At 48.0% G+C, this 26,631-nt stretch overlaps 1 protein-coding gene across 1 annotated transcript in view; it reads left to right on the top strand.

Moving 5' to 3' along the window:
- Nucleotides 1-26,631, top strand: part of TUT4 (terminal uridylyl transferase 4) — a 424,536-nt gene that overhangs the window by 84,836 nt on the left and 313,069 nt on the right. The window contains exon 2 of the mRNA XM_063938888.1: nt 97-646. Within this exon, the coding sequence (XP_063794958.1) occupies nt 172-646 (475 nt within the window). The 5' untranslated portion in view covers nt 97-171. The remainder of the gene's footprint in view (nt 1-96; nt 647-26,631) is intronic.

Below are 26,631 nucleotides of genomic sequence, written 5' to 3'. Positions count from 1 at the left end.
TGACACTTTTGCATGTCTTGCAGCATTATCTCGGTGTACGATGTGTTTATAGTCTGTACATTGTATTAATGGTCTTGCTGTTTTATCGTTCCACAGCCCTGTCTGCTCCTGGCTTATCGCTGCAGTGACTTCCCAGCCACTTGTCCAATGGTTTGATAATTATCAGGAATAATGGATGGGGTCTCCAAGCCTCCAAACCAGGAGTCAAGGAAGCCACTGGCACGCATGGGCCGCGGGGAGAGGCGAATTGTGCGAGTGGTTTACAACCAAAAACACAATAACAGAGGAGATGGTAAACAAGTGAGAGAGAGCGATGGCAGCTCCCCCGTCATTGGTAAGAATGGGAAGCAGGCAGAGCCCTGTCGCGTGATTGTGGGAGACTTGCACATCTGCAAAGAGAACACAGCTGATTGCACTAGTGGCTCAGTGGAGTTGGGTCACACAAGAGCTAAAAGGTCTTCTCCAACGGGAAATGCCAAAACGCCACCAGCTGCCAGGCCAGAACAAAATGGTCCGAAATCAAACCCACAGCCAGTTGTACAGCTCCAGAGATCTAATGAAAGCTCTCCAGACGCAGAGACACAAGAAGTAATTGCAGAATCATCTCCAGAACAGCAGAAATCTCCGGACACCTCGTGTCCACCATGTGAGTATACACATTACAGGTTGAGTATCCCTTATCCAAAATGCTTGGGACCAGAGGTATTTTGGATATCGGATTTTTCCATATTTTGGAATAATTGCATACCATAATGAGATATCATGGCAATGGGACCTAAATTTAAGCACAGAATGCATTTATGTTTTATATGCACCTTATACACACAGCCTGAAGGTCATTTTAGCCAATATTTTTTATAACTTTGTGCATTAAACAAAGTGTGTCTACATTCACACAATTCATTTATGTTTCATATACACCTTATATACACAGTCTGAAGGTCATTTAATACAATATTTTTAATAACTGTGTGTATTAAACAAAGTTGTGTACATTGAGCCATCAGAAAACAAAAGTTTCACTATCTCAGTCTCGCTCAAAAAAGTCCGTATTTCGGAATATTCCGTATTTCGGATATTTGGATATGGGATACTCAACCTGTATTACATATAGTCCACCATAAGTCTTACCAGGCATTTATAGTGCCAGTATTATATATATATATATATATATATATATATATATATATATATATATAAACAAAACAATAACCAATTGCGCTTGGTATAACTTTAAAACACTCAGATTTTAGTATTTCCAGTAGCTGTCCTTCCGCGGTGTGGATTCTTATAACTGGTATCACCTGCAAGTATACCCTCACACCAGAGGACACACCCGAACAAAAAGACGGCCAGAATGGCCTAAATTAGATATGATACCAATTTGTTTTTATTAAAAAAAAAACATATAGAATTCCATAAATTCATATGAACATTTTTTTACAAATAAAAGGTTCCATACATTCATATAAACATTCTTAAGAAATACATCCAGATACAGTCAATAGGTTTTCTGTTCAAGCCTTTAAAGAACACCCTCACCCTTATAGGTGTATATTCTGTAGGGTGTACTGATGAACTAGATAAGAGACCGTAACTGATTCGACCCCCCAGTTACGGTCTCTTATCTAGTTCATCAGTACACCCTACAGAATATACACCTATAAGGGTGAGGGTGTTCTTTAAAGGCTTGAACAGAAAACCTATTGACTGTATCTGGATGTATTTCTTAAGAATGTTTATATGAATGTATGGAACCTTTTATTTGTAAAAAATTGTTCATATGAATTTATGGAATTCTATATGTTTTTTAATAAAAACAAATTGGTATCATATCTAATTTAGGCCATTCTGGCCGTCTTTTTGTTCGGGTGTGTTCTCTGGTGTGAGGGTATACTTGCAGGTGATACCAGTTATAAGAATCCACACCGCGGAAGGACAGCTACTGGAAATACTAAAATCTGAGTGTTTTAAAGTTATACCAAGCGCAATTGGTTATTGTTTTGTGTATGTTATTCTTTGAAAGTTCACTAACAGGGACTTTCTCCATATTGCTGCTGGTGGGTTGAGTGCGGGGGGGGGGGGGAGACATTTCTGTGTGTATATATATGTATATGTATATATATATGTATATATATATATATATATATATATATATATATATATAATATATATATGCGCTAATGTCAGTCCCGGCATGCATGAAGACATCATTATAGACCTCAAACCGGAGGAGGGGCCACAGTAGTGTGTATCCTGTATGCGGGAACCCTGTTGGGCTGGTTGGAGACCTCAGTTGCTCTGCTGACATTGTTTCATGGACTTTCAGAGAGGGTTCTAGCAAAAGTGATGATGGAATATAGAGTTTCTGTAAAAACTATCAGCGTGGACATAAGTGTAAACTGCTGAGCTGAATTCATGTGTTTCCGCACAACACTTGAATTCCTCCCATAGAGGTGAGGAGTGGGTTAGCCTTTTATGATATAGGATATATGATTGGTGTAGAGGATACATAGATTTGTCACATGCGTTGCCTCACGCTGCCATACACTATGGGGATACGGCGGCGTTTAACCACGTAACATAATAATATTACTTCCAAAAATATCCCCAGAATTGTTTATTTTTTTTACATTTATACCAAATTATATAAATAACCATTTAAACCAGATTCAGTGTCATTTTATTGACAAATATGCAGATTTGCTAATAATACTGAATAAGGGTCAGATTGCTCTTATTCACATAATTTAATTTAAAAAAAAAAATCTACATTTTGGGGCCATTTTTGGAAACATTGTTTTTTACAGTTAATAAAACGAGTCATTTTCTGGGCGTGGTTACTGCGTCTCACTGTTGCAGAGGTCATGCTGCGCTGTTCTCTGCTGGAGTAATCCCGCTGCATACGCCCCATCCACCGAATTACTTCATCTCTGCTACAGGGGTGTACTACGTTATGGCGGCGGTGGTCTGCTGAGCACCGGGATCCCAACAGCCGGCATATCCAATGCCTCCCCTGGTACAGAGCTCCCCCAATTCCCAGATACCTCACTATCTCTCTCTACCTCAGACACAAAGACTTCACCACCCCAATAATCCTGCCTCCAAAGACCCCTCAGCCTCAAATACCATCTACTCGGGTACAGATCCCCCACCCAGGGTACAGAGCTCCCACCCAGGGTACAGATCCCCCACCCAGGGTACAGATCCCCCACCCAGGGTACAGATCCCCCACCCAGGGTACAGAGCTCCCACCCAGGGTACAGAGCTCCCACCCAGGGTACAGATCCCCCACCCAGGGTACAGAGCTCCCACCCAGGGTACAGAGCTCCCACCCAGGGTACAGAGCTCCCACCCAGGGTACAGATCCCCCACCCAGGGTACAGATCCCCCACCCAGGGTACAGAGCTCCCACCCAGGGTACAGATCCCCCACCTAGGGTACAGATCTCCCACCCAGGGTACAGAGCTCTCACCCAGGGTACAGATCCCCCACCCAGGGTACAGATCCCCCACCCAGGGTACAGATCCCCCACCCAGGGTACAGATCCCCCACCCAGGGCACTGTGCTCCCACCCAGGGTACAGAGCTCCCACCCAGGGTACAGAGCTCCCACCCAGGGTACAGAGCTCCCACCCAGGGTACAGATCCCCCACCCAGGGTACAGAGCTCCCACCCAGGGTACAGATCTCCCACCCAGGGTACAGATCTCCCACCCAGGGTACAGAGCTCCCACCCAGGGTACAGAGCTCCCACCCAGGGTACAGATCCCCCACCCAGGGTACAGATCCCCCACCCAGGGTACAGATCTCCCACCCAGGGTACAGAGCTCCCACCCAGGGTACAGATCCCCCACCCAGGGTACAGAGCTCCCCTAATACCACAAGCATCTCACCCAGTGACCGTGCTCTATAAATCCCCCTGTATCACTGACACAGACATTGGATATACGTTTTTTCTCATACATCCTAGAGGATGCTGGGGTCCACATTACTACCTTGGGGTATAGACGGGTTCACCAGGAGCCATTGGCACTTTAAGAGTTTAATAGTGTGGGCTGGCTCCTCTTTCTATGCCCCTCCTACCAGACTCAGTTTAGAAAATGTGCCCGGAGGAGCCGGTCACAGCTAGGGGAGCTCCATAGGAGTTTTTCTATTTTATTTTTTTAACTAGAGTTTAGGTACAGGGAGGCTGCTGGCAACAACCTCCCTGCTTCGTGGGACTTAGGGGGGGGGGGGGGGGAGTAGGATCCAATCCTAGAGGTTAATGTCTCCTATCTCCGCTGACTGGACACTGAGCTCCTGAGGGTGAAGATCGCAAGCCCATGAGGTGACCGCTCACTCCCGCAGCACGGCCGCCACGCCCTAACAGAGCCAGAAGATTCCAGTGGCAAGTGAGTCACTGGCCCCCCACAGCAAGCTAAGAGCCGGTGTGAAGATGGCGGCAACAGAGTTGGGAGCGCAGTATTAACTGCGTTCCGGATGCTCAGCGGTACATAGTGCGGCGCTGTGAGTGGTGCCCTGAGCCAGCGCCTATACCCTACACTGGCACCAAGGCTGTCAGGGAACTCTGTTTCACTGGCAGCAGAAATCCTCAGGCCAGTATAATATAATGAAGAGCGGGAAGCAATGCCATGTTCAGGGGGCGGAGCTTCACCTCAGAGCGGACCCAGCAGCGTTCAGCGCCATTTTCCTGGCTGCAGTTCCTATACACAGACACTGACAAGGAAAGCTGTCCCTCCAAGCAACTCCAGCTATCCTGTGCAGTTCCAGGGGGTTGTAGAAGGTGGGGGGGGGGGGCTGTGAAATTACTGTGTAGTCTATTAAGGTACACAGATAGTGCTGGTAGTTTTATTAGTTCTACCTCAGTAAGTGCTGTGTGTGGGTTGGCTCCAATCTCTGTCTCTCTTTCTGTGGCATTCTTGGGGAGGGGGGGGGGGGGGGGGGGAGTGGAACTGTGTCTGATATTTCCATGTGTGTGGGGGTATATGCTCTCTCACAAAGCCATGTCTAGGGACTCTGTGTCTTATGCTGCAGAGGACATTTCCTCTCAGGAGGAATCCATTCCATGTACACTGGAATGTAATGTCTTGTCTGTTCCTGAGTGGATTCCCTCTATTAAGGGAATGATCTCTCGGATCTCTACTAGGGTAGTTCATATTGAGACTGAAACTCAGGTTTTAAAGAAGTCTATGGCAGTTTGGTCAGGTTCTGTTCCTATTTCTTCCAAATCCTCTAACATATACCCACAGAAACGTGCACTTGCCCAGATTATGCAAGATGATACGGATACCGGGGATGGGGATGTGCTAAGGGGGGCAGCATCCCTTGCAAAGGGGGTGCAGCTCATGATTGAGGCCATTAGAGATGTATTAAGCAGGTTGAGGAGGCTTACTTCACTGACAATAAGAAAGCCTTGCTAACCTTCCCTGCGTCCAAAGAATTAAACGCTATAATTGAAAAATCCTGGGAAAACCTGGAGAAAAAATTTCAGATCCCAAAAAGGGTTCTGTTTGCTTTTCCCTTCCCTAAGGAAGATAGAAAAAAATGGGAAAACCCACCCATTGTTGACGCATCTGTCTCCAGACTGTAAAAAAAAAAGTGGTTTTACCTGTCCCGGGATCTACCGCGTTAAAAGTCCCGGCTGATCATAAGATTGACACTACGCTCAAATCCATATACACTGCTTCAGGAGTGGCGTTAAGGCCCACTAATGCCTGTGCATGGATTTCTAAAGCTATAGTAAAGTGGTCAGGCACGTTACTAGAAGATTTAGATTCAATGGATAGAGGTGACATTGAATTGTTTTTACGTAACATACAGGATTCTGCGGGGTTCATGGTGGAATCCATGAAGGACCTGTGTACGCTGAATGCATCCATGTCCATATCTTCCATGTCTGTCTCAGCTCGCAGGGGACTCTGGCTACGCCAATGGTCGGCAGACGCGGAATCCAGGAGAAGTGTGGAGAACCTACCATACACAGGTCAGGCTCTATTTGGGAAAGCGTTGGATGCGTGGATTTCCACTGCAACCACGGGTAAGTAACTTCCCTCAGCTACACCTTCTGCGAAGAAACCCTTTTGTTCATCCACATCGCAGTCCTTTCGGACCGCTAAGACAAAAAAGTCCAAGCCCCCTACCACTTTCTTTAGAGGTGGGCGTGCAAAATCCAAAAAGCCTGCACCTGCAGGCTCCCAGGACCAGAAGCCTGCTTCTGGTTTCTCAAAATCCTCAGCATGACTGTGGACCGCACAGCCTGGAGGACGGTTTGGTGGGTGCGAGGCTCAGACGTTTCAACCACGTCTGGGTGTCATCCGGCCTGGACCCCGGGTACAGGATATTGTGTCCCAGGGGTACAGACTGGAGTTTCAAGAACTCCCGCCTCACCGATTCTTCAAATCAGGCTTGCCAGCTTTGCTGACAGACAGGGCTGTCCTTCAGGAAGTCATTCAAAAATTGGAAAAGTCAGAGGTCATTGTTCCAATTCCACCTCATATGCAACACTTGGGTTACTATTGAAACCTTTTTGTGGTACCGAATCCGGATGGTTCAGTCAGACCGATTTTGAACTTGAAATCGTTAAGCCCCTATCTGAGGGAGTTAAAGTTCAAAATGGAGTCTCTTAGAGCGGTGATCTCAGGTCTGGAGGAGGGAGAGTTTCTGGTATCCCTGGATATCAAGGATGCGTACCGCCACATTCTGATTTGGCCGCCGCATCAGGCTTATCTCAGATTTGCACTGTTAGACAGTCACTATCAGTTTCAGGCACTACCATTTGGTCTCTCCACGGCACCGAGGGTGTTCACCAAAGTGATGGCAGAGATGATTGTCATCCTCTGCAGACAGGGAGTGAACATAATTCCATATCTGGACGATCTGCTGATAAAGGCATCGACCAGGGAGACCTTGTTGCAGTCCATTGCTCTCACGACTCGTCTACTCAGGGAACACGGTTGGATTCTGAACCTTCCGAAGTCACATTTGGAGCCGACATGGAGATTGTCTTTCCTGGGGATGATCCTCAACACAGAAGTACAGAGGGTGTTTCTACCGGAGGAAAAAGCGTTGGTGATTCAAACAATGGTCCGGGATGTCCTGAAGCCAACCCGGGTATCGGTTCATCAGTGCATTCGCCTTCTGGGGAAGATGGTTGCCTCCTACGAGGCTCTACAGTACGGAAGATTCCATGCTCGATCCTTCCAACTGGATCTCCTAGACAAGTGGTCGTGGTCTCACCTACACATGCACCTGAGTATACGTCTGTCGCCGGAAGCAAGGATTTCACTCCTCTGGTGGCTGCAAATGTCTCACCTTCTGGAGGGCCGCAGGTTCGCGATTTAGGACTGGATCCATCTAACCACGGATGCAAGTCTCCGGGGATGGGGCGCAATCACTCAAGGGGAAACCTTCCAAGGAAAGTGGTCAAGCCTGAAAATCCAGTCTTCCAATAAACATTCTGGAACTAAGAGCCGTGTACAACGGTCTTCTCCAAGCGGCACATCTTCTACGAGATCGTGCCATTCAAGTACAGTTGGACAATGTAATGACGGTGGCTTACATAAACCGACAGGGCGGAACGAAGAGCAGAGCTGCAATATCAGAGGTCAAAAGGATCTTCCTCTGGGCAGAAAGGCACTCACTGGCGCTGTCAGCAATCTTCATTCTGGGAGTAGACAACTGGGAAGCGGACTTCCTCAGCAGACACTATTTCCTTCCAGGAGAGTGGGGCCTCCATCCGGAAGGGTTCACGGAGGTGATAAATCTTTGGAGTGTACCTCAAATAGCATGATGGCCTCAGTTCTCAACAAAAATCTTCGGAGGTATTGTTCCAGGTCAAGAGACCCGCAAGCAGTGGCGGTGGACGCCCTGGTGACTCCGTGGGTGTTCCAGTCAGTGTACGTGTTTCCTCCACTTCCACTCATTCCAAGGGTTCTAAAGATCATAAATAGAACAAGACTTAAGGCAATCCTCATTGCTCTGGACTGGCCAAGAAGGGCTTGGTACGCGGATCTTCTGGATCTACTGCTGGTTGATCTGAGGCCTCTTCCTCTTCGTGTGGACCTTCTGCATCAGGGGCCGTTCGCTTATCAAGACTTACCACGGCTATGTTTGACGGCATGGAGGTTGAACGCCAGATATTAGCTCGGAAGGGCATTCCGAACAAGGTTATTCCTACCCTGATACAGGCTAGGAAAGGAGTTACGTCTCAACATTACCATCGCATTTGGAAAGAGTATGTGTCTTGGTGTGAATCCAAGAAGTTTCCTACGGTTGAGTTTCAACTGGTACGGTTTCTCCTCTTCCTGCAAGCAGGTGTGGATATGGGCCTGCGTTTGGGATCCGTAAAGGTCCAGATTTCGGCCTAATCCATTTTCTTCCAGAAACAGCTGGCTTCCCTTCCTGAGGTTCAGGCTTTTTTGAAAGGGGTTCTGCACATCCAGCCTCCCTTTGTGCCACCTACTGAACCCTGGGATCTTAACGTGGTGTTTCAGTTCCTCCAGTCGGATTGGTTCGAACCTCTACAGGAGGTTGAGGTCAAGTTTCTCACGTGAAAGGCTGTCACTCTGTTGGCCTTAGCTTCTGCTAGACGTGTGTCTTGTAAAAGCCTCTACTTGATCTTCTATGAAGATAGAGATGAGCTCCAGATACGTCAGCAGTTCCTTCCAAAAGGTTGTGTCGGCTTTTCATATCAACCAACAAGGCAACTTGTGGTGCCAGTTGCTACTGACTCCTCAATTCCTTCAGTCCTTGGATGTGGTAAGGGCGCTTAAAATATATGTGCAGAGGACCGCTCGTCACAGAAAATCGGACTCTGTTTGTCCTGTATGATCCCAAGAAACTTGGGTGTCCTGCTTCTAAGCAGACCATCTCTCGCTGGATCAGGTTCACTATCCAGCATGCGTATTCTACGGCAGGATTGCCGTGTCCAAAATCTGTTAAGGCCCACTCTACTCGTAAGGTGGGTTCTTCCTGGGCGGCTGCCCGGGGTGTGTCGGCTTTATAGTTTTGCCGAGCAGCTACTTGATCTGGGTCGAACACGTTTGCAAAATTGTACAGGTTCGATCCTTTGGCCTCTGATGATCTGAAGTTCAGTCAATCAGTTCTGCAGGAGCCTCCGCGCTCTCCCTCCCGTTCTGGGAGCTTTGGTACATCCCCATGGTACTAATGTGGACCCCAGCATCCCCTAGGACGTAAGAGAAAATAGGATTTTAATTACCTACCGGTAAATCCTTTTCTCGTTGTCCATAGAGGATGCTAGGCGCCTGCCCAGCGCTTCGTTATCCTGTGGTTACTTGGTCAGTACTGCGTTATTACTTGGTAAGTAATGTTTTCAGCGGTTGCTGAGTTTCAAGCTGCTTTGCTTGGTTTGCCTTGTGTGTGAGCTGGTGTGACTCTCGCCACTATCTGTGTATTTCCTTCTCTCAAAGTTGTCCGTCTCATCGGGCACAGTTTCTAGACTGAGTCTGGTGGGAGGGGCATAGAGGGAGGAGCCAGCCCACACTAGTAAACTCTTAAAGTGCCATTGGCTCATAGTGGACCCGTCTATACCCCATGGTGCTAATGTGGACCCCAGCATCCTCTAGGGACTACGAGAAAAAGATTTACTGGTAGGTTATTAAAATCCTATTCCCCCCCCCCAAGTGTATACCAGCTCTATAATGGGAGCAAGGAATCCATGAGAACCAGGCTTTTCTGTGAGACAGGGAGATTGCTGGTACAGTATCTCGGAGTATATAGCAGCTCTATGATGGGAGCAAGGTGCAATCCATGAGAACCAGGCTCTTCTATGAGACAGGGAGATTGCTGGTACAGTATCTCGGAGTATATAGCAGCTCTATAATGGGAGCAAGGTGCAATCCATGAGAACCAGGCTCTTCTGTGAGACAGGGAGATTGCTGGTACAGTATCTCGGAGTATATAGCAGCTCTATAATGGGAGCAAGGAATCCGTGAGAACCAGGCTCTTCTGTGAGACAGGGAGATTGCTGGTACAGTATCTCGGAGTATATATCAGCTCTATAATGGGAGCAAGGGATCCGTGAGAACCAGGCTCTTCTATGAGACAGGGAGATTGCTGGTACAGTATCTCGGAGTATATAGCAGCTCTATAATGGGAGCAAGGGATCCGTGAGAACCAGGCTCTTCTGTGAGACAGGGAGATTGCTGGTACAGTATCTCGGAGTATATAGCAGCTCTATAATGGGAGCAAGGTGCAATCCATGAGAACCAGGCTCTTCTATGAGACAGGGAGATTGCTGGTACAGTATCTCGGAGTATATAGCAGCTCTATAATGGGAGCAAGGAATCCGGGAGAACCAGGCTCTTCTGTGAGACAGGGAGATTGCTGGTACAGTATCTCGGAGTATATAGCAGCTCTATAATGGGAGCAAGGTGCAATCCATGAGAACCAGGCTCTTCTATGAGACAGGGAGATTGCTGGTACAGTATCTCGGAGTATATAGCAGCTCTATAATGGGAGCAAGGTGCAATCCGTGAGAACCAGGCTCTTCTGTGAGACAGGGAGATTGCTGGTACAGTATCTCGGAGTATATAGCAGCTCTATAATGGGAGCAAGGTGCAATCCATGAGAACCAGGCTCTTCTGTGAGACAGGGAGATTGCTGGTACAGTATCTCGGAGTATATAGCAGCTCTATAATGGGAGCAAGGTGCAATCCGTGAGAACCAGGCTCTTCTGTGAGACAGGGAGATTGCTGGTACAGTATCTCGGAGTATATAGCAGCTCTATAATGGGAGCAAGGTGCAATCCATGAGAACCAGGCTCTTCTGTGAGACAGGGAGATTGCTGGTACAGTATCTCGGAGTATATAGCAGCTCTATAATGGGAGCAAGGGATCCGAGAGAACCAGGCTCTTCTGTGAGATAGGGAGATTGCTGGTACAGTATCTCGGAGTATATAGCAGCTCTATAATGGGAGCAAGGTGCAATCCGTGAGAACCAGGCTCTTCTGTGAGACAGGGAGATTGCTGGTACAGTATCTCGGAGTATATAGCAGCTCTATAATGGGAGCAAGGTGCAATCCGTGAGAACCAGGCTCTTCTGTGAGACAGGGAGATTGCTGGTACAGTATCTCGGAGTATATAGCAGCTCTATAATGGGAGCAAGGGATCCATGAGAACTAGGCTCTTCTGTGAGACAGGGAGATTGCTGGTACAGTATCTCGGAGTATATGGCAGCTCTATAATGGGAGCAAGGTGCAATCCGTGAGAACCAGGCTCTTCTGTGAGACGGAGATTGCTGGTACAGTATCTCGGAGTATATAGCAGCTCTATAATGGGAGCAAGGTGCAATCCGTGAGAACCAGGCTCTTCTGTGAGACAGGGAGATTGCTGGTACAGTATCTCGGAGTATATAGCAGCTCTATAATGGGAGCAAGGTGCAATCCGTGAGAACCAGGCTCTTCTGTGAGACAGGGAGATTGCTGGTACAGTATCTAGGAGTATATGGCAGCTCTATAATGGGAGCAAGGAATCCGGGAGAACCAGGCTTTTCTGTGAGACAGGGAGATTGCTGGTACAGTATCTCGGAGTATATAGCAGCTCTATGATGGGAGCAAGGTGCAATCCATGAGAACCAGGCTCTTCTATGAGACAGGGAGATTGCTGGTACAGTATCTCGGAGTATATAGCAGCTCTATAATGGGAGCAAGGTGCAATCCATGAGAACCAGGCTCTTCTGTGAGACAGGGAGATTGCTGGTACAGTATCTCGGAGTATATAGCAGCTCTATAATGGGAGCAAGGTGCAATCCATGAGAACCAGGCTCTTCTATGAGACAGGGAGATTGCTGGTACAGTATCCCGGAGTATATAGCAGCTCTATAATGGGAGCAAGGTGCAATCCATGAGAACCAGGCTCTTCTGTGAGACAGGGAGATTGCTGGTACAGTATCTCGGAGTATATAGCAGCTCTATAATGGGAGCAAGGTGCAATCCGTGAGAACCAGGCTCTTCTGTGAGACAGGGAGATTGCTGGTACAGTATCTCGGAGTATATAGCAGCTCTATAATGGGAGCAAGGTGCAATCCATGAGAACCAGGCTCTTCTGTGAGACAGGGAGATTGCTGGTACAGTATCTCGGAGTATATAGCAGCTCTATAATGGGAGCAAGGGATCCGAGAGAACCAGGCTCTTCTGTGAGATAGGGAGATTGCTGGTACAGTATCTCGGAGTATATAGCAGCTCTATAATGGGAGCAAGGTGCAATCCGTGAGAACCAGGCTCTTCTGTGAGACAGGGAGATTGCTGGTACAGTATCTCTGAGTATATAGCAGCTCTATAATGGGAGCAAGGTGCAATCCGTGAGAACCAGGCTCTTCTGTGAGACAGGGAGATTGCTGGTACAGTATCTCGGAGTATATAGCAGCTCTATAATGGGAGCAAGGGATCCATGAGAACTAGGCTCTTCTGTGAGACAGGGAGATTGCTGGTACAGTATCTCGGAGTATATGGCAGCTCTATAATGGGAGCAAGGTGCAATCCGTGAGAACCAGGCTCTTCTGTGAGACGGAGATTGCTGGTACAGTATCTCGGAGTATATAGCAGCTCTATAATGGGAGCAAGGTGCAATCCGTGAGAACCAGGCTCTTCTGTGAGACAGGGAGATTGCTGGTACAGTATCTCGGAGTATATAGCAGCTCTATAATGGGAGCAAGGTGCAATCCGTGAGAACCAGGCTCTTCTGTGAGACAGGGAGATTGCTGGTACAGTATCTAGGAGTATATGGCAGCTCTATAATGGGAGCAAGGAATCCGGGAGAACCAGGCTCTTCTGTGAGACAGGGAGATTGCTGGTACAGTATCTCGGAGTATATAGCAGCTCTATAATGGGAGCAAGGTGCAATCCATGAGAACCAGGCTCTTCTGTGAGACAGGGAGATTGCTGGTACAGTATCTCGGAGTATATGGCAGCTCTATAATGGGAGCAAGGTGCAATCCATGAGAACCAGGCTCTTCTGTGAGACAGGGAGATTGCTGGTACAGTATCTCGGAGTATATAGCAGCTCTATAATGGGAGCAAGGTGCAATCCATGAGAACCAGGCTCTTCTGTGAGACAGGGAGATTGCTGGTACAGTATCTCGGAGTATATGGCAGCTCTATAATGGGAGCAAGGTGCAATCCGTGAGAACCAGGCTCTTCTGTGAGACAGGGAGATTGCTGGTACAGTATCTCGGAGTATATAGCAGCTCTATAATGGGAGCAAGGTGCAATCCGTGAGAACCAGGCTCTTCTGTGAGACAGGGAGATTGCTGGTACAGTATCTCGGAGTATATAGCAGCTCTATAATGGGAGCAAGGTGCAATCCGTGAGAACCAGGCTCTTCTGTGAGACAGGGAGATTGCTGGTACAGTATCTCGGAGTATATAGCAGCTCTATAATGGGAGCAGGGTGCAATCCGTGAGAACCAGGCTCTTCTGTGAGACAGGGAGATTGCTGGTACAGTATCTCGGAGTATATAGCAGCTCTATAATGGGAGCAAGGAATCCGTGAGAACCAGGCTTTTCTGTGAGACAGGGAGATTGCTGGTACAGTATCTCGGAGTATATAGCAGCTCTATAATGGGAGCAGGGTGCAATCCATGAGAACCAGGCTCTTCTGTGAGACAGGGAGATTGCTGGTACAGTATCTCGGAGTATATAGCAGCTCTATAATGGGAGCAAGGTGCAATCCATGAGAACCAGGCTCTTCTGTGAGACAGGGAGATTGCTGGTACAGTATCTCGGAGTATATAGCAGCTCTATAATGGGAGCAAGGGATCCGTGAGAACCAGGCTCTTCTGTGAGACAGGGAGATTGCTGGTACAGTATCTCGGAGTATATAGCAGCTCTATAATGGGAGCAAGGTGCAATCCATGAGAACCAGGCTCTTCTATGAGACAGGGAGATTGCTGGTACAGTATCTCGGAGTATATAGCAGCTCTATAATGGGAGCAAGGTGCAATCCATGAGAACCAGGCTCTTCTATGAGACAGGGAGATTGCTGGTACAGTATCTCGGAGTATATAGCAGCTCTATAATGGGAGCAAGGGATCCGTGAGAACCAGGCTCTTCTGTGAGACAGGGAGATTGCTGGTACAGTATCTCGGAGTATATAGCAGCTCTATAATGGGAGCAAGGTGCAATCCGGGAGAACCAGGCTCTTCTATGAGACAGGGAGATTGCTGGTACAGTATCTCGGAGTATATAGCAGCTCTATAATGGGAGCAAGGGATCCGTGAGAACCAGGCTCTTCTGTGAGACAGGGAGATTGCTGGTACAGTATCTCGGAGTATATAGCAGCTCTATAATGGGAGCAAGGGATCCGAGAGAACCAGGCTCTTCTATGAGACAGGGAGATTGCTGGTACAGTATCTTGGAGTATATAGCAGCTCTATAATGGGAGCAAGGGATCCGAGAGAACCAGGCTCTTCTGTGAGACAGGGAGATTGCTAGTACAGTATCTCGGAGTATATAGTAGCTCTATAATGGGAGCAAGGTGCAATCCATGAGAACCAGGCTCTTCTGTGAGACAGGGAGATTGCTGGTACAGTATCTCGGAGTATATAGCAGCTCTATAATGGGAGCAAGGTGCAATCCATGAGAACCAGGCTCTTCTGTGAGACAGGGAGATTGCTGGTACAGTATCTCGGAGTATATAGCAGCTCTATAATGGGAGCAAGGTGCAATCCGTGAGAACCAGGCTCTTCTGTGAGACAGGGAGATTGCTGGTACAGTATCTCGGAGTATATAGCAGCTCTATAATGGGAGCAAGGTGCAATCCATGAGAACCAGGCTCTTCTATGAGACAGGGAGATTGCTGGTACAGTATCTCGGAGTATATAGCAGCTCTATAATGGGAGCAAGGAATCCGTGAGAACCAGGCTCTTCTGTGAGACAGGGAGATTGCTGGTACAGTATCTCGGAGTATATAGCAGCTCTATAATGGGAGCAAGGGATTCGGGAGAACCAGGCTCTTCTGTGAGACAGGGAGATTGCTGGTACAGTATCTCGGAGTATATAGCAGCTCTATAATGGGAGCAAGGGATCCGGGAGAACCAGGCTCTTCTGTGAGACAGGGAGATTGCTGGTACAGTATCTCGGAGTATATAGTAGCTCTATAATGGGAGCAAGGTGCAATCCATGAGAACCAGGCTCTTCTGTGAGACAGGGAGATTGCTGGTACAGTATCTCGGAGTATATGGCAGCTCTATAATGGGAGCAAGGTGCAATCCGTGAGAACCAGGCTCTTCTGTGAGACAGGGAGATTGCTGGTACAGTATCTTGGAGTATATAGCAGCTCTATAATGGGAGCAAGGTGCAATCCATGAGAACCAGGCTCTTCTGTGAGACAGGGAGATTGCTGGTACAGTATCTCGGAGTATATAGCAGCTCTATAATGGGAGCAAGGGATCCGAGAGAACCAGGCTCTTCTGTGAGACAGGGAGATTGCTGGTACAGTATCTCGGAGTATATAGCAGCTTTATAATGGGAGCAAGGTGCAATCCATGAGAACCAGGCTCTTCTATGAGACAGGGAGATTGCTGGTACAGTATCTCGGAGTATATAGCAGCTCTATAATGGGAGCAAGGGATCCGTGAGAACCAGGCTCTTCTGTGAGACAGGGAGATTGCTGGTACAGTATCTCGGAGTATATAGCAGCTCTATAATGGGAGCAAGGTGCAATCCGGGAGAACCAGGCTCTTCTATGAGACAGGGAGATTGCTGGTACAGTATCTTGGAGTATATAGCAGCTCTATAATGGGAGCAAGGGATCCGAGAGAACCAGGCTCTTCTGTGAGACAGGGAGATTGCTTGTACAGTATCTCGGAGTATATAGTAGCTCTATAATGGGAGCAAGGTGCAATCCATGAGAACCAGGCTCTTCTGTGAGACAGGGAGATTGCTGGTACAGTATCTCGGAGTATATAGCAGCTCTATAATGGGAGCAAGGTGCAATCCGTGAGAACCAGGCTCTTCTGTGAGACAGGGAGATTGCTGGTACAGTATCTCGGAGTATATAGCAGCTCTATAATGGGAGCAAGGTGCAATCCATGAGAACCAGGCTCTTCTATGAGACAGGGAGATTGCTGGTACAGTATCTCGGAGTATATAGCAGCTCTATAATGGGAGCAAGGAATCCGTGAGAACCAGGCTCTTCTGTGAGACAGGGAGATTGCTGGTACAGTATCTCGGAGTATATAGCAGCTCTATAATGGGAGCAAGGGATTCGGGAGAACCAGGCTCTTCTGTGAGACAGGGAGATTGCTGGTACAGTTTCTCGGAGTATATAGCAGCTCTATAATGGGAGCAAGGTGCAATCCGTGAGAACCAGGCTCTTCTGTGAGACAGGGAGATTGCTGGTACAGTATCTCTGAGTATATAGCAGCTCTATAATGGGAGCAAGGTGCAATCCGTGAGAACCAGGCTCTTCTGTGAGACAGGGAGATTGCTGGTACAGTATCTCGGAGTATATAGCAGCTCTATAATGGGAGCAAGGAATCCGTGAGAACCAGGCTTTTCTGTGAGACAGGGAGATTGCTGGTACAGTATCTCGGAGTATATAGCAGCTCTATAATGGGAGCAGGGTGCAATCCATGAGAACCAGGCTCTTCTGTGAGACAGGGAGATTGCTGGTACAGTATCTCGGAGTATATAGCAGCTCTATAATGGGAGCAAGGTGCAATCCATGAGAACCAGGCTCTTCTGTGAGACAGGGAGATTGCTGGTACAGTATCTCGGAGTATATAGCAGCTCTATAATGGGAGCAAGGTGCAATCCATGAGAACCAGGCTCTTCTGTGAGACAGGGAGATTGCTGGTACAGTATCTCGGAGTATATAGCAGCTCTATAATGGGAGCAAGGGATCCGAGAGAACCAGGCTCTTCTGTGAGACAGGGAGATTGCTGGTACAGTATCTTGGAGTATATAGCAGCTCTATAATGGGAGCAAGGTGCAATCCATGAGAACTAGGCTCTTCTGTGAGACAGGGAGATTGCTGGTACAGTATCTCGGAGTATATAGCAGCTCTATAATGGGAGCAAGGGATCCGAGAGAACCAGGCTCTTCTGTGAGACAGGGAGATTGCTGGTACAGTATCTCGGAGTATATAGCAGCTCTATAATGGGAGCAAGGTGCAATCCATGAGAACCAGGCTCTTCTATGAGACAGGGAGATTGCTGGTACAGTATCTCGGAGTATATAGCAGCTCTATAATGGGAGCAAGGGATCCGTGAGAACCAGGCTCTTCTGTGAGACAGGGAGATTGCTGGTACAGTATCTCGGAGTATATAGCAGCTCTATAATGGGAGCAAGGTGCAATCCGGGAGAACCAGGCTCTTCTATGAGACAGGGAGATTGCTGGTACAGTATCTTGGAGTATATAGCAGCTCTATAATGGGAGCAAGGGATCCGAGAGAACCAGGCTCTTCTGTGAGACAGGGAGATTGCTTGTACAGTATCTCGGAGTATATAGTAGCTCTATAATGGGAGCAAGGTGCAATCCATGAGAACCAGGCTCTTCTGTGAGACAGGAAGATTGCTGGTACAGTATCTCGGAGTATATAGCAGCTCTATAATGGGAGCAAGGTGCAATCCGTGAGAACCAGGCTCTTCTGTGAGACAGGGAGATTGCTGGTACAGTATCTCGGAGTATATAGCAGCTCTATAATGGGAGCAAGGAATCCGTGAGAACCAGGCTCTTCTGTGAGACAGGGAGATTGCTGGTACAGTATCTCGGAGTATATAGCAGCTCTATAATGGGAGCAAGGGATTCGGGAGAACCAGGCTCTTCTGTGAGACAGGGAGATTGCTGGTACAGTATCTCGGAGTATATAGCAGCTCTATAATGGGAGCAAGGTGCAATCCGTGACAACCAGGCTCTTCTGTGAGACAGGGAGATTGCTGGTACAGTATCTCTGAGTATATAGCAGCTCTATAATGGGAGCAAGGTGCAATCCGTGAGAACCAGGCTCTTCTGTGAGACAGGGAGATTGCTGGTACAGTATCTCGGAGTATATAGCAGCTCTATAATGGGAGCAAGGAATCCGTGAGAACCAGGCTTTTCTGTGAGACAGGGAGATTGCTGGTACAGTATCTCGGAGTATATAGCAGCTCTATAATGGGAGCAGGGTGCAATCCATGAGAACCAGGCTCTTCTGTGAGACAGGGAGATTGCTGGTACAGTATCTCGGAGTATATAGCAGCTCTATAATGGGAGCAAGGTGCAATCCATGAGAACCAGGCTCTTCTGTGAGACAGGGAGATTGCTGGTACAGTATCTCGGAGTATATAGCAGCTCTATAATGGGAGCAAGGGATCCGTGAGAACTAGGCTCTTCTGTGAGACAGGGAGATTGCTGGTACAGTATTTTGGAGTATATGGCAGCTCTATAATGGGAGCAAGGTGCAATCCGTGAGAACCAGGCTCTTCTATGAGACAGGGAGATTGCTGGTACAGTATCTCGGAGTATATAGCAGCTCTATAATGGGAGCAAGGGATCCGTGAGAACTAGGCTCTTCTGTGAGACAGGGAGATTGCTGGTACAGTATCTCGGAGTATATGGCAGCTCTATAATGGGAGCAAGGTGCAATCCGTGAGAACCAGGCTCTTCTGTGAGACAGGGAGATTGCTGGTACAGTATCTCGGAGTATATAGCAGCTCTATAATGGGAGCAAGGGATCAGAGAGAACCAGGCTCTTCTGTGAGACAGGGAGATTGCTGGTACAGTATCTCGGAGTATATAGCAGCTCTATAATGGGAGCAAGGTGCAATCCGTGAGAACCAGGCTCTTCTGTGAGACAGGGAGATTGCTGGTACAGTATCTCGGAGTATATAGCAGCTCTATAATGGGAGCAAGGTGCAATCCATGAGAACCAGGCTCTTCTGTGAGACAGGGAGATTGCTGGTACAGTATCTCGGAGTATATAGCAGCTCTATAATGGAAGCAAGGTGCAATCCATGAGAACCAGGCTCTTCTGTGAGACAGGGAGATTGCTGGTACAGTATCTCGGAGTATATAGCAGCTCTATAATGGGAGCAAGGTGCAATCCATGAGAACCAGGCTCTTCTATGAGACAGGGAGATTGCTGGTACAGTATCTCGGAGTATATAGCAGCTCTATAATGGGAGCAAGGTGCAATCCGTGAGAACCAGGCTCTTCTGTGAGACAGGGAGATTGCTGGTACAGTATCTCGGAGTATATAGCAGCTCTATAATGGGAGCAAGGAATCCGTGAGAACCAGGCTCTTCTGTGAGACAGGGAGATTGCTGGTACAGTATCTCGGAGTATATAGCAGCTCTATAATGGGAGCAAGGAATCCGTGAGAACCAGGCTCTTCTGTGAGACAGGGAGATTGCTGGTACAGTATCTCGGAGTATATAGCAGCTCTATAATGGGAGCAAGGTGCAATCCATGAGAACCAGGCTCTTCTGTGAGACAGGGAGATTGCTGGTACAGTATCTCGGAGTATATAGCAGCTCTATAATGGGAGCAAGGTGCAATCCGTGAGAACCAGGCTCTTCTGTGAGACAGGGAGATTGCTGGTACAGTATCTCGGAGTATATAGCAGCTCTATAATGCGAGCAAGGGATCCGAGAGAACCAGGCTCTTCTGTGAGACAGGGAGATTGCTGGTACAGTATCTCGGAGTATATAGCAGCTCTATAATGGGAGCAAGGGATCCGAGAGAACCAGGCTCTTCTGTGAGACAGGGAGATTGCTGGTACAGTATCTTGGAGTATATAGCAGCTCTATAATGGGAGCAAGGGATCCGAGAGAACCAGGCTCTTCTGTGAGACAGGGAGATTGCTTGTACAGTATCTCGGAGTATATAGTAGCTCTATAATGGGAGCAAGGTGCAATCCATGAGAACCAGGCTCTTCTGTGAGACAGGGAGATTGCTGGTACAGTATCTAGGAGTATATGGCAGCTCTATAATGGGAGCAAGGTGCAATCCATGAGAACCAGGCTCTTCTATGAGATAGGGAGATTGCTGGTACAGTATCTCGGAGTATATAGCAGCTCTATAATGGGAGCAAGGAATCCGTGAGAACCAGGCTCTTCTGTGAGACAGGGAGATTGCTGGTACAGTATCTCGGAGTATATGGCAGCTCTATAATGGGATCAAGGTGCAATCCGTGAGAACCAGGCTCTTCTGTGAGACAGGGAGATTGCTGGTACAGTATCTCGGAGTATATAGCAGCTCTATAATGGGAGCAAGGTGCAATCCGTGAGAACCAGGCTCTTCTATGAGACAGGGAGATTGCTGTTACAGTATCTCGGAGTATATAGCAGCTCTATAATGGGAGCAAGGGATCCGTGAGAACCAGGCTCTTCTGTGAGACAGGGAGATTGCTGGTACAGTATCTCGGAGTATATAGCAGCTCTATAATGGGAGCAAGGTGCAATCCATGAGAACCAGGCTCTTCTGTGAGACAGGGAGATTGCTGGTACAGTATCTCGGAGTATATAGCAGCTCTATAATGGGAGCAAGGTGCAATCCATGAGAACCAGGCTCTTCTGTGAGACAGGGAGATTGCTGGTACAGTATCTCGGAGTATATAGCAGCTCTATAATGGGAGCAAGGGATCCGGGAGAACCAGGCTCTTCTGTGAGACAGGGAGATTGCTGGTACAGTATCTCGGAGTATATAGCAGCTCTATAATGGGAGCAAGGGATCCGGGAGAACCAGGCTCTTCTGTGAGACAGGGAGATTGCTGGTACAGTATCTCGGAGTATATAGCAGCTCTATAATGGGAGCAAGGTGCAATCCCTGAGAACCAGGCTCTTCTGTGAGACAGGGAGATTGCTGGTACAGTATCTCGGAGTATATAGCAGCTCTATAATGGGAGCAAGGGATCCGTGAGAACCAGGCTCTTCTGTGAGACAGGGAGATTGCTGGTACAGTATCTCGGAGTATATAGCAGCTCTATAATGGGAGCAAGGGATCCGTGAGAACCAGGCTCTTCTGTGAGACAGGGAGATTGCTGGTACAGTATCTCGGAGTATATAGCAGCTCTATAATGGGAGCAAGGTGCAATCCATGAGAACCAGGCTCTTCTGTGAGACAGGGAGATTGCTGGTACAGTATCTCGGAGTATATAGCAGCTCTATAATGGGAGCAAGGTGCAATCCATGAGAACCAGGCTCTTCTGTGAGACAGGGAGATTGCTGGTACAGTATCTCGGAGTATATAGCAGCTCTATAATGGGAGCAAGGTGCAATCCGTGAGAACCAGGCTCTTCTGTGAGACAGGGAGATTGCTAGTACAGTATCTCGGAGTATATAGCAGCTCTATAATGGGAGCAAGGTGCAATCCGTGAGAACCAGGCTCTTCTGTGAGACAGGGAGATTGCTGGTACAGTATCTCGGAGTATATAGCAGCTCTATAATGGGAGCAAGGTGCAATCCGTGAGAACCAGGCTCTTCTGTGAGACAGGGAGATTGCTGGTACAGTATCTCGGAGTATATAGCAGCTCTATAATGGGAGAAAGGTGCAATCCTGGAGAACCAGGCTCTTCTGTGAGACAGGGAGATTGCTGGTACAGTATCTCGGAGTATATAGCAGCTCTATAATGGGAGCAAGGTGCAATCCGTGAGAACCAGGCTCTTCTGTGAGACAGGGAGATTGCTGGTACAGTATCTCGGAGTATATAGCAGCTCTATAATGGGAGCAAGGGATCCGAGAGAACCAGGCTCTTCTGTGAGACAGGGAGATTGCTGGTACAGTATCTCGGAGTATATAGCAGCTCTATAATGGCAGCAAGGTGCAATCCATGAGAACCAGGCTCTTCTTTGAGACAGGGAGATTGCTGGTACAGTATCTCGGAGTATATAGCAGCTCTATAATGGGAGCAAGGGATCCGGGAGAACCAGGCTCTTCTGTGAGACAGGGAGATTGCTGGTACAGTATCTCGGAGTATATAGCAGCTCTATAATGGGAGCAAGGGATCCGGGAGAACCAGGCTCTTCTGTGAGACAGGGAGATTGCTGGTACAGTATCTCGGAGTATATGGCAGCTCTATAATGGGAGCAAGGTGCAATCCGTGAGAACCAGGCTCTTCTGTGAGACAGGGAGATTGCTGGTACAGTATCTCGGAGTATATAGCAGCTCTATAATGGGAGCAAGGTGCAATCCGTGAGAACCAGGCTCTTCTGTGAGACAGGGAGATTACTGGTACAGTATCTCGGAGTATATAGCAGCTCTATAATGGGAGCAAGGTGCAATCCATGAGAACCAGGCTCTTCTGTGAGACAGGGAGATTGCTGGTACAGTATCTCGGAGTATATAGCAGCTCTATAATGGGAGCAAGGTGCAATCCGTGAGAACCAGGCTCTTCTGTGAGACAGGGAGATTGCTGGTACAGTATCTCGGAGTATATAGCAGCTCTATAATGGGAGCAAGGTGCAATCCATGAGAACCAGGCTCTTCTGTGAGACAGGGAGATTGCTGGTACAGTATCTCGGAGTATATAGCAGCTCTATAATGGGAGCAAGGTGCAATCCGTGAGAACCAGGCTCTTCTGTGAGACAGGGAGATTGCTGGTACAGTATCTCGGAGTATATGGCATCTCTATAATGGGAGCAAGGTGCAATCCATGAGAACCAGGCTCTTCTGTGAGACAGGGAGATTGCTGGTACAGTATCTCTGAGTATATAGCAGCTCTATAATGGGAGCAAGGTGCAATCCGTGAGAACCAGGCTCTTCTGTGAGACAGGGAGATTGCTGGTACAGTATCTCAGAGTATATAGCAGCTCTATAATGGGAGCAAGGAATCCGTGAGAACCAGGCTTTTCTGTGAGACTTGGAGATTGCTGGTACAGTATCTCGGAGTATATAGCAGCTCTATAATGGGAGCAGGGTGCAATCCATGAGAACCAGGCTCTTCTGTGAGGCAGGGAGATTGCTGGTACAGTATCTCGGAGTATATAGCAGCTCTATAATGGGAGCAAGGTGCAATCCATGAGAACCAGGCTCTTCTGTGAGACAGGGAGATTGCTGGTACAGTATCTCGGAGTATATAGCAGCTCTATAATGGGAGCAAGGGATCCGTGAGAACTAGGCTCTTCTGTGAGACAGGGAGATTGCTGGTACAGTATCTCGGAGTATATGGCAGCTCTATAATGGGAGCAAGGTGCAATCCGTGAGAACCAGGCTCTTCTGTGAGACAGGGAGATTGCTGGTACAGTATCTTGGAGTATATAGCAGCTCTATAATGGGAGCAAGGTGCAATCCATGAGAACCAGGCTCTTCTGTGAGACAGGGAGATTGCTGGTACAGTATCTCGGAGTATATAGCAGCTATATAATGGGAGCAAGGGATCCGAGAGAACCAGGCTCTTCTGTGAGACAGGGAGATTGCTGGTACAGTATCTCGGAGTATATAGCAGCTCTATAATGGGAGCAAGGTGCAATCCATGAGAACCAGGCTCTTCTATGAGACAGGGAGATTGCTGGTACAGTATCTCGGAGTATATAGCAGCTCTATAATGGGAGCAAGGTGCAATCCGTGAGAACCAGGCTCTTCTGTGAGACAGGGAGATTGCTGGTACAGTATCTCGGAGTATATAGCAGCTCTATAATGGGAGCAAGGGATCCGTGAGAACCAGGCTCTTCTGTGAGACAGGGAGATTGCTGGTACAGTATCTTGGAGTATATAGCAGCTCTATAATGGGAGCAAGGTGCAATCCGGGAGAACCAGGCTCTTCTATGAGACAGGGAGATTGCTGGTACAGTATCTCGGAGTATATAGCAGCTCTATAATGGGAGCAAGGAATCCGTGAGAACCAGGCTCTTCTGTGAGACAGGGAGATTGCTGGTACAGTATCTCGGAGTATATAGCAGCTCTATAATGGGAGCAAGGGATCCGTGAGAACCAGGCTCTTCTGTGAGACAGGGAGATTGCTGGTACAGTATCTCGGAGTATATAGCAGCTCTATAATGGGAGCAAGGGATCCGGGAGAACCAGGCTCTTCTGTGAGACAGGGAGATTGCTGGTACAGTATCTCGGAGTATATAGCAGCTCTATAATGGGAGCAAGGTGCAATCCCTGAGAACCAGGCTCTTCTGTGAGACAGGGAGATTGCTGGTACAGTATCTCGGAGTATATAGCAGCTCTATAATGGGAGCAAGGGATCCGGGAGAACCAGGCTCTTCAGTGAGACAGGGAGATTGCTGGTACAGTATCTCGGAGTATATAGCAGCTCTATAATGGGAGCAAGGTGCAATCCGTGAGAACCAGGCTCTTCTGTGAGACAGGGAGATTGCTGGTACAGTATCTCGGAGTATATAGTAGCTCTATAATGGGAGCAAGGTGCAATCCATGAGAACCAGGCTCTTCTGTGAGACAGGGAGATTGCTGGTACAGTATCTCGGAGTATATAGCAGCTCTATAATGGGAGCAAGGTGCAATCCATGAGAACCAGGCTCTTCTGTGAGACAGGGAGATTGCTGGTACAGTATCTCGGAGTATATAGCAGCTCTATAATGGGAGCAAGGTGCAATCCGTGAGAACCAGGCTCTTCTGTGAGACAGGGAGATTGCTGGTACAGTATCTCGGAGTATATAGCAGCTCTATAATGGGAGCAAGGTGCAATCCATGAGAACCAGGCTCTTCTATGAGACAGGGAGATTGCTGGTACAGTATCTCGGAGTATATAGCAGCTCTATAATGGGAGCAAGGAATCCGTGAGAACCAGGCTCTTCTGTGAGACAGGGAGATTGCTGGTACAGTATCTCGGAGTATATAGCAGCTCTATAATGGGAGCAAGGGATTCGGGAGAACCAGGCTCTTCTGTGAGACAGGGAGATTGCTGGTACAGTATCTCGGAGTATATAGCAGCTCTATAATGGGAGCAAGGTGCAATCCATGAGAACCAGGCTCTTCTGTGAGACAGGGAGATTGCTGGTACAGTATCTCGGAGTATATAGCAGCTCTATAATGGGAGCAAGGTGCAATCCATGAGAACCAGGCTCTTCTGTGAGACAGGGAGATTGCTGGTACAGTATCTCGGAGTATATAGCAGCTCTATAATGGGAGCAAGGTGCAATCCATGAGAACCAGGCTCTTCTGTGAGACAGGGAGATTGCTGGTACAGTATCTCGGAGTATATAGCAGCTCTTTAATGGGAGCAAGGGATCCGTGAGAACTAGGCTCTTCTGTGAGACAGGGAGATTGCTGGTACAGTATCTCGGAGTATATAGCAGCTCTATAATGGGAGCAAGGTGCAATCCATGAGAACCAGGCTCTTCTGTGAGACAGGGAGATTGCTGGTACAGTATCTCGGAGTATATAGCAGCTCTATAGTGGGAGCAAGGTGCAATCCGGGAGAACCAGGCTCTTCTATGAGACAGGGAGATTGCTGGTACAGTATCTCGGAGTATATAGCAGCTCTATAATGGGAGCAAGGGATCCGTGAGAACCAGGCTCTTCTATGAGACAGGGAGATTGCTGGTACAGTTTCTCGGAGTATATAGCAGCTCTATAATGGGAGCAAGGGATCCGGGAGAACCAGGCTCTTCTGTGAGACAGGGAGATTGCTGGTACAGTATCTCGGAGTATATAGCAGCTCTATAATGGGAGCAAGGGATCCGTGAGAACCAGGCTCTTCTGTGAGACAGGGAGATTGCTGGTACAGTATCTCGGAGTATATAGCAGCTCTATAATGGGAGCAAGGTGCAATCCATGAGAACCAGGCTCTTCTGTGAGACAGGGAGATTGCTGGTACAGTATCTCGGAGTATATAGCAGCTCTATAATGGGAGCAAGGTGCAATCCGTGAGAACCAGGCTCTTCTGTGAGACAGGGAGATTGCTGGTACAGTATCTCGGAGTATATAGCAGCTCTATAATGGGAGCAAGGTGCAATCCATGAGAACCAGGCTCTTCTGTGAGACAGGGAGATTACTGGTACAGTATCTCGGAGTATATAGCAGCTCTATAATGGGAGCAAGGTGCAATCCATGAGAACCAGGCTCTTCTGTCAGACAGGGAGATTGCTGGTACAGTATCTCGGAGTATATAGCAGCTCTATAATGGGAGCAAGGTGCAATCCATGAGAACCAGGCTCTTCTGTGAGACAGGGAGATTGCTGGTACAGTATCTCGGAGTATATAGCAGCTCTATAATGGGAGCAAGGTGCAATCCGTGAGAACCAGGCTCTTCTGTGAGACAGGGAGATTGCTGGTACAGTATCTCGGAGTATATAGCAGCTCTATAATGGGAGCAAGGTGCAATCCATGAGAACCAGGCTCTTCTGTGAGACAGGGAGATTGCTGGTACAGTATCTCTGAGTATATAGCAGCTCTATAATGGGAGCAAGGTGCAATCCGTGAGAACCAGGCTCTTCTGTGAGACAGGGAGATTGCTGGTACAGTATCTCGGAGTATATAGCAGCTCTATAATGGGAGCAAGGAATCCGGGAGAACCAGGCTCTTCTGTGAGACAGGGAGATTGCTGGTACAGTATCTCGGAGTATATAGCAGCTCTATAATGGGAGCAAGGAATCCGTGAGAACCAGGCTTTTCTGTGAGACAGGGAGATTGCTGGTACAGTATCTCAGAGTATATAGCAGCTCTATAATGGGAGCAAGGTGCAATCCGGGAGAACCAGGCTCTTCTGTGAGACAGGGAGATTGCTGGT

The sequence above is a fragment of the Pseudophryne corroboree genome, chromosome 9, assembly GCF_028390025.1.
Source record: "Pseudophryne corroboree isolate aPseCor3 chromosome 9, aPseCor3.hap2, whole genome shotgun sequence".
Lineage (NCBI taxonomy): Eukaryota > Metazoa > Chordata > Amphibia > Anura > Myobatrachidae > Pseudophryne > Pseudophryne corroboree.
This window is presented reverse-complemented; position numbering and strand designations above follow the sequence as displayed.